The 20,442-nt window shown below is 29.3% G+C and overlaps 6 protein-coding genes across 7 annotated transcripts; 3 read left to right on the forward strand and 3 right to left on the reverse strand.

Annotated features, from left to right (window-relative positions):
• The first annotated feature begins 450 nt into the window (after window positions 1–450).
• On the forward strand, window positions 451–834 carry LOC122506712 (histone H4). The gene has a single exon (XM_043619030.1). The coding sequence runs from the start codon at window positions 498–500 to the stop codon at window positions 807–809; it is 312 nt and encodes a 103-aa protein (XP_043474965.1). The 5' UTR covers window positions 451–497; the 3' UTR covers window positions 810–834.
• An 8,222-nt stretch (window positions 835–9,056) lies between these two features.
• On the reverse strand, window positions 9,057–9,648 carry LOC122506722 (histone H4). Its single transcript, XM_043619040.1, has one exon. It carries the CDS (start codon window positions 9,599–9,601, stop codon window positions 9,290–9,292), a length of 312 nt encoding a protein of 103 aa, XP_043474975.1. The 5' UTR covers window positions 9,602–9,648; the 3' UTR covers window positions 9,057–9,289.
• A 180-nt stretch (window positions 9,649–9,828) lies between these two features.
• Window positions 9,829–10,283, forward strand: LOC122506673 (histone H3). The gene has a single exon (XM_043618991.1). It carries the CDS (start codon window positions 9,858–9,860, stop codon window positions 10,266–10,268), a length of 411 nt encoding a protein of 136 aa, XP_043474926.1. The 5' UTR covers window positions 9,829–9,857; the 3' UTR covers window positions 10,269–10,283.
• Window positions 10,284–12,115: 1,832 nt separating this feature from the next.
• LOC122506664 (histone H2B-like) lies at window positions 12,116–12,645 on the reverse strand. The gene has a single exon (XM_043618982.1). The coding sequence runs from the start codon at window positions 12,628–12,630 to the stop codon at window positions 12,160–12,162; it is 471 nt and encodes a 156-aa protein (XP_043474917.1). The 5' UTR covers window positions 12,631–12,645; the 3' UTR covers window positions 12,116–12,159.
• A 28-nt stretch (window positions 12,646–12,673) lies between these two features.
• Window positions 12,674–13,498, forward strand: LOC122506699 (histone H2A-like). The gene has a single exon (XM_043619018.1). The coding sequence runs from the start codon at window positions 12,806–12,808 to the stop codon at window positions 13,178–13,180; it is 375 nt and encodes a 124-aa protein (XP_043474953.1). The 5' UTR covers window positions 12,674–12,805; the 3' UTR covers window positions 13,181–13,498.
• Window positions 13,499–15,457: 1,959 nt separating this feature from the next.
• Window positions 15,458–20,271, reverse strand: LOC122506737 (acyl carrier protein, mitochondrial). 2 transcript variants are annotated; one of them, XM_043619057.1, is made up of 4 exons: window positions 20,029–20,271; window positions 17,746–17,874; window positions 17,562–17,687; window positions 15,458–15,904 (listed from the first exon to the last, which is right to left on the reverse strand). In XM_043619057.1, exons 1-4 carry the CDS (start codon window positions 20,227–20,229, stop codon window positions 15,725–15,727), a joined length of 636 nt encoding a protein of 211 aa, XP_043474992.1. In that variant the 5' UTR covers window positions 20,230–20,271; the 3' UTR covers window positions 15,458–15,724. The 2 variants fall into 2 exon arrangements, with proteins under 2 accessions (XP_043474992.1, XP_043474991.1); XM_043619056.1 differs by lacking the exon at window positions 17,562–17,687 and having other exon boundaries at window positions 20,029–20,269.
• Window positions 20,272–20,442: the final 171 nt, after the last annotated feature.

The raw sequence follows: 20,442 nt of genomic DNA on the forward strand, positions 1-20,442 counted from the left end.
TGAAGTCCTGAGCGATTTCACGGACCAAACGTTGGAAGGGCAGTTTGCGGATGAGGAGCTCGGTGCTCTTCTGGTAGCGACGGATCTCACGGAGAGCGACGGTTCCGGGCCTATAGCGATGGGGCTTCTTCACTCCACCGGTTGCAGGCGCGCTCTTTCTCGCGGCCTTGGTGGCGAGTTGTTTCCTCGGTGCCTTTCCACCGGTGGATTTACGCGCGGTTTGCTTGGTACGAGCCATTGCTACGAAGTTGAGAGTTCGAGTGACAACTGAAAAATAATGCTTTCGGCGGCAAAAACACACATATTTATACCCTTCAAAAGCTCTTGCACTGGTTAGTCAAGAGGAAGGGGACACTGACATCCTGATTGGTCGGTCAGATCGTGGAGGGGAGCAGTGGAACTCCAGAGGGAATAAAACAGCGCACTTTCACCGGCCTAGCATCATTCCGAGTTTGTTCTCTGTTCTGTTTTGAACGTAAACCTTATTCTCTGCAAAAATGACTGGTCGCGGTAAGGGAGGAAAGGGATTGGGAAAAGGAGGAGCAAAGCGCCATCGCAAAGTGTTGCGTGATAACATCCAAGGTATCACCAAGCCCGCCATCCGTCGTTTGGCTCGTCGTGGTGGAGTGAAACGTATCTCAGGATTGATTTACGAAGAGACCCGTGGTGTCTTGAAAGTGTTCCTTGAGAACGTGATCCGTGACGCCGTCACTTACACCGAACACGCCAAGAGGAAGACCGTCACTGCCATGGACGTCGTCTACGCTCTCAAGCGTCAAGGCCGTACTCTCTACGGTTTCGGCGGTTAATTTTTCCATCATCATCAAACAACAATCGGCCCTTTTCAGGGCCACCAAATCTTTTTACGTTAGAATTATTTTTTTCAAATTCTAATATTTTATAGTGTTATACGATATTGTACTATTGCTGTTCTATGTCAGTTATATTTTACTTTAGTTTTTTATAAAATATATCTCTTTTTTAACAAGTTCATCTTATGAACATAAATGCAGTATAACATTATTTTCCTTATTATTTAGATAACTTCAAATTTGGTATAAGAAGGGCCAGACTATCAATAGCAAGTCAGCGCAGAAAATGTAGTCGTCAGTATTATAAGTCTCAAATTGCTCCGTACAAGTCAATCTAAATTTTTCATCATCAAGAACTAGTCTCGTGCACGTGAAGTCTTATTCGAATTTGTGACTTCATAATAATTAACACAAGGAAAATTTACGAGGATCATACATCATAATTATCAACCTTCACTAATTTGACTGTGAAAAGCCTATTGTATTTGGACGACGCAACCTAAGAAGGACCTCCGTTGTTCCAAGGTAAAATTACCACTAGACTCACAAATTAGAAAACGCGTGCATCATTTTCATCTTTTCTATATTTCGTTCATTTTAAATACACAGTTATTTCAAATAAAATTATTTCTTGATCATTTACCAAGTTTGTTTGAATAATTATTTTTGGGTAAATCAGCCGTCATGAATTAATAAATATATAAGAATAGTTTTGTTTGGATAATTAATAATTCTTGGCAAATCAGTCGTCGTAAATTGTTAAATGCAAAGAGTAGGGGAGACTGGGGTAAACCCGCTCACTTTTTTTCAGATCGGCTAAAATCTAGGAAATTATTCTCTAAATCCAAGTTAATTTATATCATTTAAAAGCTTATGATTTCTACTAAAAAAATTAAAAAGAGTTTTTGATTTATATTTTTTAGTTTTACTTAGAGAAACTTTTTAATAAACGTATACCAAATTTCAAAATCACAATTTTCCAGGGTAAACCCGCTCACCTTATCTTTTCAAGACGGAAGAGTTTTATTTTTTAAATATTAAAGTTCGTCTTATTCCCGTCTTAAGTATGAATTATTATTGATAATTTATGAGTTTTATAAACAATTCTATAAACAACAAATTGGTTTAATAAATAATAAACATAGATTTCATGAATTACAACTATGGATTTAAATAGTGTTATATTTTATTAAGAGAAAGTGAAATGTAGTTACAATTTTGGTTTTAATAAGTCATAAATTGTGTTATTGTTGAAATATAATACGTGAAATTATTTTATTCTAAATTTTAAATTTAAAACTAAGTGAGCGACTTTACCCCGAGTGTATTCCTCACATTTCAGAATAAATTTAATTAAATCTTTTTAAAATAAGACAAAACTATATATGTACTTCGAAGAAGGACATCCAATAGCAACAAAAAAAATTTGCCAGATAAATTAAGACTCAAAAATAATGATCGAAAAACTTAAAAATCCAAAATACTTTTTTTTTCTGACACCTCTAAAAACATTTGATCGTCTCTGATTCTATGTTGAATTCATGAAACTAAACGAAAGTTCGTTAATATAAGTTGAATGTCAAGTACTATTCAGTTATTGTTCAATTGTGTGGAAAAATGAAACAGCATATTTATCAGATGCAATTGAAAAATGTCAAAAACGATTTTTAAAGTTTTTATACTATAAAAAATACGGTGTTTTTTTACCCCAGGGTTCTGAGTACTCCCAATTGTGTCAAAGATTTAATGAACTTTCCTTGGAAAATCAAAGAACCATTGATGGTATAAGATTTCTTTTTAAAATTTCTAGTCAATATTTGCTATCTTCACGGAAAAAATAAGTCGCGGAAATTTTCCTTGACTTTGTTGAAGACTCTCGGATTTAGTGGAAAGTGTTTTAAAAATCATATTCACAGTTTTTGAAGAAATAGACTACATTTGAGGCCTTGGATCCAATAACTCGCCCGACGCTCGGAGGAACGCGCAACTGCCAGTCAGTGAGCAGTGAGCGCCTCTGGGCCACTCACTGCTACCCGACTGGTATTAGCGCGTGCCTTCGAGCGTCGGGCGAGTTATTAGATCCAAGGCCTCATTTGAAGAAACTTTCCGCGACTGTCGAAGAAAATGAAGACTCCACGCGCATGTAACCGATTCCGCCACAGTCGCGGAAAATTACAAACCTGAATTTACTCTACAGCGTTCTAATTTTTAATTGACAGTCGCGGAAATTATTTAGAATTTTTTAATGTATATATTAATATCGACACATTGAACAATAAAAATAATAATAATCTTGACAATCAATTGTCATAAATTGTTAAAAAAAAATGTTAAAAAAACAGTGTTTATTGGTTTTAACGCGCGCAACTTTTATGCGCACCATTTTCCGCGACTTGTCGACGAAACCTTCTATGAAGTGTTAGAATAATTCCGAGACTGTTTTCCGCTACTAGGTTTCTAGAAAGTCCTCGACTTTTTTTGGAGAATTTCTGCTAAAATCGTAGAACATTTCTAAAAGTCTATAAAAGATTCGTTCATATCCGAGAGTCTTCGATTAGTCGCTGAAAATTTCTGCGACTATTTTTTTCCGTGTTTGATTCCTATTTCTGTTCCTCAATATTACTCTTAAGAATTGAAACAATTTTATACTGGAAGCCTTTTCAAGTCTTTATACCAATGATAAAAATATGTGATACTTATAATAAGTTATATTGTGAAAACATCGGCCATTTTGATATTTATGATCAATCATTAAATGCTTTTTTGGACAACGTTATTCGATATTTTAAAGAGGAGTTAATTCATTGACACAGTTATGCATATAGTGTTTGAAATCGAACAATTATTTTTGTATTATCATAGTAATTATAATTACACTAGCGATAATCCTGTAATTGGTCTTATGACTGTAGGATTTATTCAATAAATAAATAATATAAAAATTTTACATGAATAAACAAGAATAATAACAATAACATTTTATAACATTTTCATAAATTTTTACTTTTTGAAATAAATAATTCATATATATTAATTTATAGAGACACCATTTTGTTGCAATGAAAATTTTGAAAACCTAAATATTATGCAATAATTATGTGATGAAAATAAAATTATGCAATGACGCATGATTAGGTTTAATTTGTATATAATAATTTTTAAATGGTTTTAATATAGTTAATAAATAATTTTTTAACCTTAAAACAATTAAATGAACAATAATAGAAGTTTAACTTTGGCATCAATCGTGTATTTTGGAAAATTGTTACATTCTTAGTTAAGAAAATTTCATTTGGAACAGCGATAAGTTTCTCTAGAATAGCGAAAGTTTTAACTGAAATGAATAAAAAATTCACTAATATAATGAAAATTGTAGTTGCTCCAAGTAAAATTTTTTTTCCCGTGCATAAAGTTATTTTTATAATTAAGTAAAACGTTCAATTTAATTTAGTTTCGTGTCAACTCGAAACTAAAGTCCGATAATCTTAAATATTTAGTGTCAGTAAAAAATTACTAAAAAAACAAAATATTTCAATATTTAATATTGATGAAAGTTACCCGTGCAGAAATTTTGACCGGGGCCAGGTCGGGGCCAGATCGGGACAAACCGGGCCCCGATCTGACAACCCGACCTGGCCCCGGCCTGGTTGAAACACTAAAACCGACCGGGGCCATGGCACTTTGCCCGATCTGGCCGCCCTGTCGGGGCCATGGAATTTCCCCCGATCTTTTCGCTACCTAGGTAGAAATCTAATACTGACTGCATTTTATTATATTAAAGCTCGTTATTTGATTATTAAAGCATGGGGAGTATTTACTTCAATATTAATAATTATTATTAATATTTTTGTAGTAAATAAAATTTTATGAGTGTCATTAAAAATGTAAATAATTATTACAATTGCTTTTATTGAACTAAGTTTTAAAAAAAATATTTTTCTTATTTTCTTTCATTAATTTAGACAGACTATCCTTATTTAAATTAATGCCTAATTTATTATTATTATTATTGTTAATAATTATTTAAACCTATACTTTATGTAACATTATTAAGAATTATACACAAAACACTTAAAACTAAGACGGAAAAATATCGCACGCACGGGGGATCGAACCCTAGACCTCGAGGACGCAAGTCGAATAGACATACCGCATAGCCACGCAAGCTTGGAAGCGACCTCGCTTAAACTTCCTTTTGAATCATGGGACCGTTATATACAGTGTTATCATAATAAATTGACTGTATCATATTTATTTATAGAAAAATTATTAAAAATGTATGTTATATATATATATATATATATATATATATATATATATATATATATATATATATATATATATATATATATATATATATATATATATATATATATATATATATATATAATTAATATGTTTATCATAAAAATATGGTAAAAATTATTAATTTAATTATTTATTCTCTATTATTTATAATTTAACTATTTTTTAAAATAATAAAAAATTTTTTATTATTAATAATTCACAATAATACTAAAAATTATTAATTAATAGTAATTTATTTTTTTGCCTTAAACATGGAATTTCAATTTAAGGGTGAAAAATAAATAAGAGTTTTTAAGAGTTATAAATGTCAAAAATAATATGTTAATATTATAACCACAAATAAATTAAACATTTTAGGCAATATTTTTGGTTATCTTCATGATAACATCGACAAATGGTTCACCCTCGACAATTGGTGCGTTTGTCCTATTGTTTTAAATTAAAGGAGAATAAATTCTTAAGACATCCCTCGATGCCAATTTTTGAGTTTTTAATTGTTTAAAATTTTTATTTTCAAATTTCAATCAAAGTTAACAAATTAACACAATTTTTTAAAAACGGACGTTTATTTTCTTATTCCGTTACTGCACATGCTCTAAATCAGTTCAAATTAATCCAATATTACCAGCAGACAATTAAAAATCCATAAAGTAATATATTTCAATTATTATAAACAACATTAATTAACAAATAGTTAACTTTGATTCCTCTCCAATAAAAAAATTTTTTTTCACATTTTCTTTTTAATTTTAGTTTATTTGTATAATATTTTTCCTTTATGATTAAAAAATAACTTATTTAAATTGTTATAAACAATATTAATTAACAAATAGTTAACTTATGATCCTGTCCAACAAAAAATTTTTGTTACAAATTTTCTTTTTTACTTAGGTTCATTTAAATTTTTGCTTATAATATAACTTATATTTAAATATTTAATATTATATATCCGTGGTCTTTTAACATTATCTAAATAAAAAAGTAAACGTGAAAAAAAAATTTTTTGTGGAAAGGAACAAAAATGAACTATTTGTTAATTAATATTATTTGTAACAATTTAAATAAGTTATTTTTTAAACAAAAAGGACACATATTTTTAAAATTAACTTAAATTAAAAAGTAGACGTGAAAAAAAATTTTTTTTGTGGACAGGAACATAAGTTACATAATTATTTGTTATTTAATATTGTTTATAACAATTTAAATAACTTATTTAATAATCAAAAAGGACAAATATTCTTTAAATGAACTTAAATTAAAAAGAAAAGGTGAAAAAAAAACATTTTTTAGTGGAGAGAAATCAAAGTTAACTATTTGTTAATTAATATTGTTTATAACAATTGATATAAATTGATTTCTATTTTATTGATTGTGATGTGGTGGTCAGAGATCTCGGTGGTCATATTGTATTAATTTGAACTGATTCAGATCATATGCAGCAACGGAATAAGAAAATAAGCCTCCTTTTTTGAAAAATTGTATTAATTTGTTAACTTTGATTGAAAATAAAAATTATAAACAATTAAGAACTAAAAAATTGGCCTTGAGGGATGTCTTAAGAATTTATTCGCCTTTAATTTAAAATAAAGAATACTGAAACTGGTTAAAAATTGTAGGCTGTAGACAGTTTTGAAAAGTAAATTTTAAAAAAAATCCCATTGTGCGCTGTTTGTAGATCCTTGGGCAAGCCCGGCCTGGTCCTGGTCGGGGCCACGAAGTCGGGGCCAGATCATGAAAACCCGACCGGGGCCAGGGCGGTAATCGGGAACAAAAGTGGCGATTTCTGCACGGGTAGATTTACTTTTTCCACTTTATTTTCTATTGAAGTCTCTTTATACTGCTTTATATCTAGTATTAAAGAATAATATTATTTCTTTAAATATTTTGTTTTTTGCTGTGATTTTTTAATTAAAACTAAATAATTGAGTTTCTCAGACACTTGTCTTCGATCTGCACTGAAATAAATTCAGTACGGTTTCGAGTCGACACAAAACTAAACTCAGTTTATTAATTTAGTTTTGTATCAACCCCGAATCTAAAACGAAACTAAACAAAACTAAACTTTCGTAACGGTCCCTGATTTTTTTATTAAAAACTTTTAATCTTTTTAAAATGTAAAATTTTCTTTATAGAAATAAGTAAAGTAACGAGATCAGTCTAGACATTGGTTTAAATCGTCTGAAAAATATAAACTTAGCATAGTCTCTGCATTGACCGGGAAGTAACAACGTTTAAAAATTTATTAAAATCATCAAAAAGATACTTTATAGTATTTTTAAACAAAAAATTAACAATTATGCGATGATTATGCAAATAGTGTTAAATTATGCAATGAAAAAAAATTATGCACTGAAAGTATAATTATGCAATTGGATGCGATCACAAATCACATTTATTTTGTATGAATTCGTAATAATTCACAAAATACAGAAGATATGCTCAGTTTGAGAACATTATGCGATTATGCGACTTGCATGAAATATGTGTCTCTATTAATTTAAAATTAAATAAAATAAATAAATAATAAGAAATAAATGAATAATAATAATAATTTATAACAATTTTTACTAATTTGTACATTTTTTATTCAAAAATTAATACAAAATTAAATAATTCCCACCATAACTTAAAATGAAATAAAAATAAATAAATAATAAAAAATTTTTAGAGCTGTAGATAATTGGCCCAGAATTTTTTAAATTTTTGACTGGAATTTGAAAAGTATTGGCCTGGAAAATCCTGGAAAAAGCCTGGAATCTTATATTTAGCATTTTGTGTCAACCATGATAATTTTTGCACAAAATTTTCAGTTTTTTAAAAATATTTTTTTTATCATTACACATGTGCACTCATTTTTATTGTTACTAGGCATTGTTAATTATATATAGACACAAGAACGAGAAACTATACAGCGCCAGTTTTTTAGATAGTATTATATGTAAAAACCATTGTCAGGGAAGTGTCAGGGAAACAAATTTTTTTTTCTAATTCAATATTTTCAGTATTCAATATTTTCAGTATACATATATAATATGTATTTCAATTACATATTTCCAAAAATCCAAATACATACAAAAATAATATTTTACTATTATTTTTAACATTTTGGTTAAAACATTTATATTGAACATGTTGTTTTAACAAAGTTTAAAGTTTCTAACAAGTTTTTAAAGTTGTTTTAAAGTTTAAACAAATTTTCAAAGTTAAAAGGTTCAAAGTCTACAACTACAACAATCTTGATTAGAGATTTATCAAGGATTTGACGAAGATTTACTTCTGCTGCCTTATATTTATTTCGCTGGTTTAAATCAAATTACTACTAAAAAGTAAGTTAAATAAATAAAAATTGTACATTTTACTCATTGTTTCACATTTAATTCACAAATTCTTTTACTTCCTTCTAATCTTTATTTTTTTCGTCAGAAATAGAAACTTGTTAAATTGAGTTTTATGACGACATTACTACGATTATTTAAGGAAAAAGTGTGGTTTTGAATATATATATACAATTGCTAACATTATTTTATTAAGCGCGTAGACTATATATATTTCAATTCTCTTTCGATAGCTTCTTTTCTTCCTTCTTTAAAACTTTTCTCTTTTTTTTTACACAACCAAAGACAATTTAATTAATTAAAGTTTCTAGTAATAGTTTCCAAAACTATTGGACTTTTAGTCTAGGTTCAAATAACTAGCTAATAAATTATTTATTAACATTTTTTTTAAACTATGTTATATCTTCGGATGTAACATAATAATGATCAAATTTTTGTAGAATTTTAATTATAAACAGGACCATGATTTCTCAAAAATTTCAATAAGTCTAAAAAGTAAATTTTCATAAATTTATATTTACATTGTTCGAAAATAATTGAATATTAAATAATTATTACAAAACAATTGTTATGTTTTCTCTAAAATGTTAAAAATAATTTTAAAATAATTAAAAAATACTGAAACCTTCCTCTCTTTCTCTCTCACTGCGGACAGAATGTAAAAGGAAGGAATACGACGATTATTATATTTAATAATGTACCTATAACTCACTGATCGATTGCACTGTAATGCTTTTATCATTCAATTATGTTATTGAAAAAAAGTATTCAAACGTAAAAAAATTTGGTGGCCCTGAAAAGGGCCGATTGTTTTTTGGATGATAGTGAGTGAATTTATCCGCCGAAACCGTAAAGGGTGCGGCCTTGACGCTTGAGAGCATAGACGACGTCCATGGCGGTGACGGTCTTCCTCTTGGCGTGTTCGGTGTAAGTGACTGCGTCACGGATCACGTTCTCAAGGAACACTTTCAAGACACCACGGGTCTCTTCGTAAATCAATCCTGAGATACGTTTCACTCCACCTCGACGAGCCAGACGACGAATGGCGGGCTTGGTGATACCTTGGATGTTATCACGCAACACTTTGCGATGGCGCTTTGCTCCTCCTTTTCCCAATCCCTTTCCTCCCTTACCGCGACCAGTCATTTTCACAGAGAATAAAGTTTACGTTCGAACAGAACAGAAAACAAACTCGGAATGATGCTAAGCAGTGGAAAGTGCACTGTTTTATTCCCTCTAGAGTTCCACTGCTCCCCTCCACAATCTGACCGACCAATCAGGATGTCATTTTCCCCTTCCTCTTGACCAACGGTGCAAGTGCTTCTGAGAGCTATAAATATGTGCGTTTTTACCGCGCTAACGGTTATTTTCAGTCGTCACTCGTACTCTGAACTTGTAAGCAATGGCTCGTACTAAACAAACCGCGCGCAAATCTACCGGTGGTAAAGCACCAAGGAAGCAACTCGCCACCAAGGCCGCTCGTAAGAGTGCGCCTGCAACCGGTGGAGTGAAGAAGCCCCATCGCTACAGGCCCGGAACCGTCGCTCTCCGTGAGATCCGTCGCTACCAGAAGAGCACCGAGCTCCTCATCCGCAAACTGCCCTTCCAACGCTTGGTCCGTGAAATCGCTCAGGACTTCAAGACCGACCTGCGCTTCCAGAGCTCCGCCGTGATGGCCCTCCAGGAGGCCAGCGAGGCCTACCTCGTCGGTCTCTTCGAAGACACCAACTTGTGCGCCATCCACGCCAAGAGAGTCACCATCATGCCAAAGGACATCCAGTTGGCTCGTCGCATCCGAGGAGAACGTGCTTAAATTTCCCTACCACTCTCAAAACTCAATCGGCCCTTTTCAGGGCCAACACATTTTATTACGTGGGCGTATATTTGGAGCAGACATTTTAGAATTTACTTGTTATTGAGCCTAAAGACTATAATACAGCTTTATTTTTCTTATTATTTAGATAACTTCAGAGCACTCTTACTATAATTTGAGAATAGGCATAAGATTACGAATAAATTAAATGTGTCTTGTTATTCAGATAACTCAAATTTCATTAGTGAAAAGATTTAGGATCCACTAGTGGATCCTATAAACATACATGAAATGATACTTTTTATTTTTCTTATTATTTAGTTAATTTCAGAACTTCATGTTAAAAATTCAAACCATGAAGCACTGCACTTGAAAATTACAGGCATTATTGCTGTAAAATTTTACACTGAGATAAATTATTAATTATGCGGCTATTTACTTAGTCAAGTTAAAAGTTTACTTTTTTTAGCATAAATACAGAATTAAAACTTTCTATTTATTGAAATGGTTGGTTTAATTTGTCGAAATTTTTATTTATGACGCTGACATTTTTATTAATTTTAAAATTCTTGATTTAGGTACTTGTAATTTTATTTTTATAAAGATTGATGTCAGCGTAATTCTAATGAAATTTATTTGCTAACCTTATAGAAACAATAATGTAATACTCAATATACTGAGAATTTGGTTGCATACATTTGATGTGTATGCAGTTTAAAGGTATTGAAATTTGAATTTATTTCTAAATTAATTCGTTTACAGTTTTCTCGCATGCAATTTAATTCTAAGCAATATTTTTTTAATAAAATATTATTAACACAGTTTTATCGTATGCAGTTTAACCGTATTAAATTTAATATTGTATAATGTTTATACTTTTAATCAAAAAATTTTTAATAGATAATTACCTTGTATACATTTATATTGCGTGTTCAGTTATTCTGTATGTAATAACAACGGCTCCAAAAATAAAATAACGAACACATTATTTCGTATTCTAAAAAATGAAATGATGTCGCAACATCCTAATATTACGTTTTTAATTTATATAGCCTAAAATAAATATTTTCTGTTTAGAAGAGACGAATAATTATTTCTCTTTAGAACAATTTTTAATTTTAAATAATTTAAAGCAAAATACTGACTAATATTATACTTTAAAAGTTGAATCATTAAATACACCAATACAAATTAAATTGCAGATATTATCCATAAGATTTCAGATAATTCATTTCATTAACTTTAAAATATACAGTTATTCTTTTCTTATGAATTAGAAACTTTGTTTCAATCAATACAACAGATGTGACTTTTGTTAAATATACTGTCTATATAGCGAAACATAGAAATTTTTCTGCACATCGAATTATAGAACTTATGGTAAAGAATAACTTCTTTGTAAATTGCAAACAATCAAAGAACACGAATTCAAAAAAAAAATTTAATAATTTTAACGATACGCATCTGCTACAAAAAATTATGTATTAGATAAAAGATAATTTGACAAGATAATCAGGCTAAGCGTTACTATATCATATAATATTATAACGATTTTGTTACTATACCATAAAATAAGAATAAAGAAGAACAACTGCAAAATCTGATTACACTAACTACATTCTTAGTTCCTTTTACTATTTTTCGGTAGTCAATATAGCTTTTTCAATTCAGTTGAGGACCTATTGAATTACGCAGAGTAGTTAAAAAGTAGTCAAACCTACTAGAAATTTTTTTTAGTGTAAGTACAAACTTATTATAAAACGATAAAAAGAAGAATAACACTTTTCAAAAAAATTAATTTAATAAATAATGTTAGAACTAAATAATTCTCTCGTAAAAAGATTTTGTGGCCCTGAAAAGGGCCGATTGTTTTCGTGAGGATGGACAGAATTTACTTGGAGCTGGTGTACTTGGTGACAGCCTTGGTGCCTTCAGAGACGGCGTGCTTGGCGAGTTCACCAGGAAGGAGAAGCCTGACGGCAGTTTGGATCTCCCGGGAGGTGATGGTGGACCTCTTGTTGTAGTGGGCCAAGCGGGAAGATTCGGCAGCGATGCGCTCGAAGATGTCGTTCACGAACGAATTCATGATGCTCATGGCCTTGCTGGAGACTCCAGTGTCGGGGTGCACTTGCTTCAACACTTTGTAGATGTAGATGGCATAGCTCTCCTTCCTCTTGCGCTTCTTTTTCTTGTCGGTCTTGGTAATGTTCTTTTGAGCCTTGCCGGCTTTCTTCACGGCTTTGCCACTTGCTTTAGGAGGCATGGTTGTTTTCAGAGAAAATACGTCTGAACACAAAGGCAATTCAGGGTGAATTGATATTTTGCACACTGGCGGCACCGTATTTATGTCCGCCTGCGGCATTTTGATTGGTGCGGGGACTCACTGCAACCATCTGCCACTCACGAAAAAGAGAGGGGAGCGCAGTGGAGGGGGTGACCTGTGGGGAGAGCGTAAATAGGCGGATTTCTGGCGCATAACATCATTCGCTTTGAATACTTCGTTGTGTTTACTTCGTTAACCTAAAACTAAATCGAAAATGTCAGGACGTGGCAAAGGAGGCAAGGCGAAGGGCAAGTCAAAGACCCGCTCCAACCGGGCTGGACTCCAGTTCCCAGTCGGTCGTATCCATCGGCTTTTGCGCAAAGGAAACTACGCCGAGCGAGTTGGTGCAGGTGCTCCAGTGTACCTCGCAGCTGTGATGGAATACTTGGCTGCCGAAGTCTTGGAGTTGGCCGGAAACGCAGCTCGTGACAACAAGAAGTCGAGAATCATCCCCCGTCATCTCCAACTCGCCATCAGGAATGACGAGGAATTGAACAAGCTTCTTTCTGGAGTCACCATCGCTCAGGGTGGTGTTCTCCCCAACATTCAAGCTGTTCTCTTGCCCAAGAAGACCGAAAAGAAAGCTTAAACTTTCTACCCACTTTCCATCAAACAATCGGCCCTTTTCAGGGCCACAAATTTCTTTATACGTTTGAATTTTTATGTTCAATATGCTTACATATTACAAATTTAAAACTTTTTTTTATAGTTATTAGGACTGTATGTATGTTCGACAACATTAGTCGCGTAAAATGGTTTTCGTCAGATTTTTTTCAAATTTTGCATACTTATTCCTGAAGTATTTATCTACATAATGAGACCAATTTCATTAATTTTGACCGTTTCAAAGCTTCAAAGAATTAATTCAAAGTTCATACGTTTTGCATGGAGGGAGCACACAATGCATGTATTGAATTTGTTTAATAATTATTTATATGATAACTAATCGTCAGATTTTAAAATAAAACTACCAAAGTATTCAATTAGATGAAACAAATGAATAAAAAAAATATGACATTTTTTGATTGCACCAAACTAAATATATTGACAGAAAGGTAAAAAAATAGTTAAATTATATGAACTTCTATACGAACGAATAGAGTGGGGAGTTAAACTGTCTCTCTAACTGTCACTGCCCCACTCTTGTAAGCGGCCCGGTAAACTTTTGGCCAGAGCCAGCTGCGCGACTAATACCTTAATAATAAAAAATAAATATTAGGGGAGAGTGGGGCAAACCGGACCAGTCTCAATATTTCCGAAATGGCGAAATTGGAAAAAGTGTTGTTTACAAATTTAAAACAACCATGTTTAGTATACCTTATTTTTTCAATCTGACAGTTTTAGCTTGCGTTTGTGCGACGAAGGGAGCAAAAGTTTTTTTTTAGTTTTTTTCTACACTTTTACGAATTTTTTCTTAAGGAAATTCTGAGGAAATCGTGTAATGTTTCCAAATATTAGGTCATAGGTTTTGAAGGTACACACCTCAGGAATATTTACCACTAAAAACTTTCATGAATTTGCAAAGCGTTTCTTTTTGACAAACATTTATTCTCAAAATGGGCCTGTGGGGCAAACCGGCTATAGGATATTTCCAATTGAATTAAAGTTTCATAAAAATTATTTTTAAATAAAATGTTTCTTTCATTAAAATATTTACTTACAATGAAAAATAATTGTTTTCCAATGAGAATTGGACCCTTTAATCGGGGACCAAACGGAACGGTTTGACCATGGGGGGGTCCGGTTTACCCCAGGGGGTGGGGCAAACCGGATCGTTTGCAAAATTTTTTAAAGTTAACACAGCAACTAAACAATAGAAGATAAAGTGTAGGTGTCTCTGGGAAAAAGTTGCGCAATTAAATGATCTTTCAAACAAGCCATCGAAAAATGAAATCGGTTGATTCGTTTAGTCTCAAAAGTCAAAAAACCGTCAGGGGGTCCGGTTTGCCCCACTCTTCCCTATTATTAATATTAATAATCATTCAAATTACTTTTATTGAACAAATTTAAAAAAAATGTTTTTAATATTTTCTAGTGTAATTAGTAACAGAGCAAGTTATATATTAATATTATTAACTAATTTTTTTTTATGATGTTTATTGATATTAACTATTTAAAGTTACATTTTTATTTAACAAACTATTAGTATACCAGTACTGGTTCATTAGTGGATACTCAAGCCTTGGCAATCCTACAGGCGCTGTATTGTGCCAGTAGTTTACTCTGACATAATACTATGTAATTTCTGATTGGGATGTTACATATTATACGTTTCATATGATAACTTAATGGTAATTAAAACAACTAATAATCTTTTTTATTTTTCGATTAACTTGGAAACTAATGATAGAATTGAACTTTATAAACTAGTTTTTCTGTAAATAATGTAATCTTTTGGCATTTTTAACTTCGAATCTTTGTGAGTTCGGAAATTTTTTCCCTTGAGGGGTCTAAGTCTAATTGTGCCAAAGTGGTATTAAATCAATGTTGAATCAATGATAAATTTAGAATCAATGTTAAACCAAAGTTAAAATAAATAAAGTTAAATCAATATTAACAGAATGTTAAATCAAAATTAAGTCAATACTGAATTAATGGTCATATAACAAAGATATAATATTAACTAACAGTTAAATCAATGTTAAATCAACGTTGAAACAATTTTAAATTTGAGTTAAGTCAATATTGTTCTAATTTTAAGTCAATATTAAATCAATGTTGAATCAATGTTGAATCAATGTTAAATTAAGGTTAAATAAATGTTGAATCAATATCAAATCAATGTCTTTTTCATTTTTCATAATTCTTTTCTTCACTTGAATGATAATTTAGGTATACCCAATAAAATAAAAATTTCCTTTAACAATTTTTTTTTCTTTTAGATTTCTTTTTATTTTTCTAACATTTTGTGGCATTTTCGATAGTACAAGAATGATTTGCCTATATACATGAAAAAGAAATGTAGGAAAGAAAAAAAATATATATTCGCAGTGACGTTTTTCTTCTTTTTTTTTTTGTTTAACGACAGACGTCTCCTTTCCGTTGGCAATTAAAAATTGTTTAGAGAACTTTTTTGACTAATGTTTATCATTAAGAATATTATAGAATAAAAATAGTGAGTGATGAATAATTTTTATTCATAAACGTCTTGTTTATCTCCTATATAGCGAATTATATCGGCTGGTCTCATTAATCTTTCCGCATCCATATCTGGTATTTCAAAACCAAATTCGTCCTCTATCGCCATTATAATTTCAACGTGATCCAATGAATCGAGACCCAAGTCAGTGATGAAATGCGACTCGGTGCGCAACTGGAAAAGGGAAAGAGAAATAATTTAGATTAAATTTAGAAAAGCGGAGAAAAGAAAGAAATTAGTTATTATTGTTAATAATAAACAAGAGGACTATTTTCTATGTATTCAATGTGTCTTCTGAATTATATACTTTTTTTTGTAAAATTTGAAGTTAAATTAACGTTAAATCTACGTTAACTGAGTGTTAAAAGTAACGTTAAATGGACTTAAAGTCAATGTTAAATAAAAAATAAATCTACGTTAAGTCAATGTTAAATCAATGTTAAATGCAAGATAAGTTAACGTTAAATAAGTCAAATCAACATTAGGTCAACGCTAAGTAAACGTTAAATCTAAGTTAGGAGAAGTTTAAAACAAAGTTAAATAAATATTAAATCAAAGTTAAATCTTAAATGTAAGTTAAACTCATGTTAAGGTAATGTTAAATAAGATAAATCAACGTTAGGTCAGCGTAAAATCAATGTTAAATCAGTTTTAAATCAACGTTAAACAATATTAAGTCAATATTCGTAGAAAATTAAATTAACGTTAAATCTAACTCAAATCTACGTTAAATTTATACCAAAGTTAAATCAACGTTAAGACAATATTAGATAAAAGTTAAATCAATGTTAAGTCAACACTAAAGCAAAGTTAAACCAATGTTAAATTGTTAGTTAAAATTTAAAAAAGTTAAATCAACTTTAGGTTTACGTTAAGTTAATGTTAAATAAATATTAAATCAATGTTAAACCAATGTTAAATCAATATTAAATTATTGTTAAAAATACATTTAATAAATGTTAATTTAATATTAAATTGAATGTTAAATTAATGTTAAATAACATTATTGTAAATTAATGTTGATAGGTGTTAAATCAAGGTTGAATCAATGTTAATTCAATATTAAATCAATGTTGAATCAGTGTTAAATCAATGTTAAATCAATATTAAATCAATGTTACACCAATGTTAAATCAATATTAAAACATTGTTAAATCTACATTTAATAAACGTTAATTGAACATTAAATCGAATGTTAAATAAGTATTAAATCAAGGTTGAATCAATGTTAATTCAATTTTAAATCAATGTTGAATCAGTGTTAAATCAGTGTTAAATCAATGTTAAATCAATGTTAAATCAATATTAAATCAATGTTAAATCAATATTAAATCAATATTAAACCAATGTTAAATAAATGTTGAATTCTTTCATAATAAGTCATTCAGACTGCAACAAAAAAAAATTTTAATTCAAAATTCAAAACAGACACATTGAATACCAGATAATCGAATCAAGCAAGTTTTCTCCATTTTTTTATAAGCAAAAAAATATTTCTAAAAATGATTTTTTCAGTTTGACAAAATTGTTGTTTTTCTCTCTCTTTTTCTTCTTTCCTTTATTTAATTTACATTTTTTCTTTTGCATTTTAATTTTTTTCTCTCAGTAAAAAATAATAATTAAATGGTTCGTTCAAGTCGATGCGATTTTTACATTGAAGTTTCAGTGGTAAAATCGCATCGACTTTCACATTCCCTTAAAGAAAAAGAAAAAAGAGTGAAAATTGTCGAAAAGATCATTTTTAGACTTAAGTTCCTCATTTTTTTTTTTTTTTTTTTTTTTTTTATTTTTTTTCTCATTAAAAATGGGTATAAGTCTGAAAAAGAAATACCTTTTCTGGATCAATTTTGTCAAACAATTTGAGACACAAGAGGACACGATCGGTGATTATTTTTAAACTTCTCGGTTCCGGCGCACTGTAGTGACGCACCTGCTTGACTCGTAAATCCGTTAAGTCCTAGAAAATAAATGAAAAAAACTTTTTAAAGTAATGTATTTTTTCAACCATTTTTTACCTTATCAGCTGTAACTTTATCGTACGTCGCTACAACTTTCATAACTCGCTCCTCAATTTCCTTTGGTGATGATTTCTCGACTGTCGAACAATTTCGCATTTGATTACTAATTACCTGGGTAGGTAGATTCTATAAAAGAAGGTTTATTTTTGTATTTTACAGTTTTAAAATAAATAAATTTTCTCAAATTTGCCGCTTTCCTTTCTTTTGACAAAGAAGAGGTTATGTTTAGGAAAGTTTTTTGCTTCATTTAAGATTTATTTTTAATTATCTAGAGTCAAAAACTATTTTTATTAACTATTTAGTATATAAAATGGTTAATAAAAAGTTTTTGACTTTTGGTAATTGAAAATGAACCGAAGCAAAAAACTTTTCTAAACATAACCTACAATTTATCTTTACATCAAGTTTAATAATAATTGAAAAAGTTCTTTGAGAATTTTTAAATCCATTTGTTTACAATTCAATTTTACGTGAAATTTCAATTATTCGGAAATTCTTCAATTAAATATACATTAGAAAATAAAAACTTGAAATAATTTTAAAAAATTTCAATTAAGTTTTGAAAAAAATTAGTTACATAGAATTTTTAATTAAAAGTATGAAAAATACGATTTTCATAGATTTTAATTTGAAACCTTTACACAATTCAATTATTTCTAAAAATTGCAATTATTAGTAACATCTCCAAAATTCAATTATTATATAAAATTTTAACTGAAATTAATTTTTAAACCAATTTTTTTTAGAAAATTCCACGAGAATTAAATTATTTAAATAAAAACATAGATAATTTATTGAATAATTGAATGTTTCTTAAAATTGAATTCTTATACATAATTTGATCAACAAATTTTTAAATAATTGAATTCTTTCGACGAATTTTAATAACATTTTTTAAAATAATTACATTTTTCGTGGAATTTATGCAAGAATTTACTTTTTAAAAATAATTCAATTCCTGTAAAGAATTTAATTACTTCTGCTAAATAATTTAATTCCAGTGATGAATTTTATGAAACGTTTTTAAATAATTGAATTCCTGCTAAGAATTTTGATAATTTTTCAAAATAATTAAATTCATGTGAAGATATTATTAATTTTCAAAAATAATTGAATTTCTGTGAAGAATTTTATTATTTTTGGAAAATAATTGAATTGCTATGAATAATTTTATTAATTTTTCCAAATAATTGAATTTCTGCGAAAAATTATTTTATTAAAAGTTTTGAAAATAATTTAATTCTTGCGGACAAAAATAAAATTTTATAAAAAAAAGTTTCAAACAATTGATTTTTTTCGAAAAAATTTATGCAAATTCTATTTTTAACAATTGAATTCCAGTGAAATTTTCATTATTTTTAGAAAATACTTGAATTATATTCGTGTTGAACTTTGTCAAAATTGTTTTTAAATAATTGAATTTTTTTTGAAATTTTATTAAAATAATAGATTATACAAATTAATGAATTAAGAAAAAAATTTTGAAAATAATATAATTGAAATTTTGCAATGAATTATATTAAAATTTTTGAAAATAATTATAATTTTGCAATGAATTAGAATTAAAATTTTTGAAAATAATTGAATTTTATTAAAATTTTTTTAAATAATTGAATTCTTGGGATAAATACTATTATTTATGGAAATAATTGATATCTGCAATTAATTTTATTAAAATTCCTGAAAATAATTGAATTTTGTAGAAGAATTTTACTATTTATCTATAAAGATAATTGAAATGTTGACAATTTTTTTTTAGATTTTTTGAAAGTAATTGAATTTTTGCTAAAAATTACATTAATTTTGAAAATAATTGAATTCTTGTAATGAATATTGTTATTAATGAAAATAATTCACCTTCCGTGACGTTAGTCAAATCGTAAAAAATAACTTTTTTCCCTTATAACCAAAGAAATCCAAAGAAAAAATTCTAAGAAATATGACCGAACAATGTCCTTTTAGGAATAATTATTAGAAAACACTATTTTAACGAGACAAAGCAAAATTTCCCTCTTTTCGGACAAATAAACGAAAATTCTTTCGAGTTATGTAATATGTGTAGATTAAAAGAAATTGATAAAACATTGTTTGCAAATTTTATTCTTTTGACCTAAATAGAAAATGAACGGACATATAAAATACAGGGTTTATAAAAATTTTCGATAAATTTAGTCCTCTAAGTGTAGAAATTTGTTTTCTTTTGGGCAAAATGATAGAAATCAATAAATAACGTGAAGGAGTGAAAGAAAATAGACGATATAGTCTTAGAGGAGAGGTTACCTTTTGAATTGACAGTGAACACCTTGTAGCATTGTGAATGAATCTCTCTTGAATTTTGTGTGTCATTTCATTTTGAAGAATGTTTAAGCAACGACGGGAATTTCTTAAAATGCCGGTATTTCGCACGATAAATCGTACACTCGTTAGCGACGCCATTTTTACACGTGCAGTTAGAACCAAGTGGGAAAAAATATATACCATTCAATTCGATGCAGACTAAATTTTAAGTGCCGTGAAAGTTTCTTTTTAATCTCTCGTAACGTCTCTTTGAATAACAGCTGATCCGGTGTTTTGGTTATTCTGCTATTTTCACTTCTTTACTCCGGTAATTTTTAAATTATATTTTTAGTTTTTTTTCAAATTCAAATATCTATTTTTTAAATTGTCTATTTACTATTCTTTTTTCTATTCTTT

Source organism: Leptopilina heterotoma, unplaced genomic scaffold (genome assembly GCF_015476425.1).
Source record: "Leptopilina heterotoma isolate Lh14 unplaced genomic scaffold, ASM1547642v1 Lhet_43, whole genome shotgun sequence".
NCBI classification, from domain to species: Eukaryota; Metazoa; Arthropoda; class Insecta; order Hymenoptera; family Figitidae; genus Leptopilina; species Leptopilina heterotoma.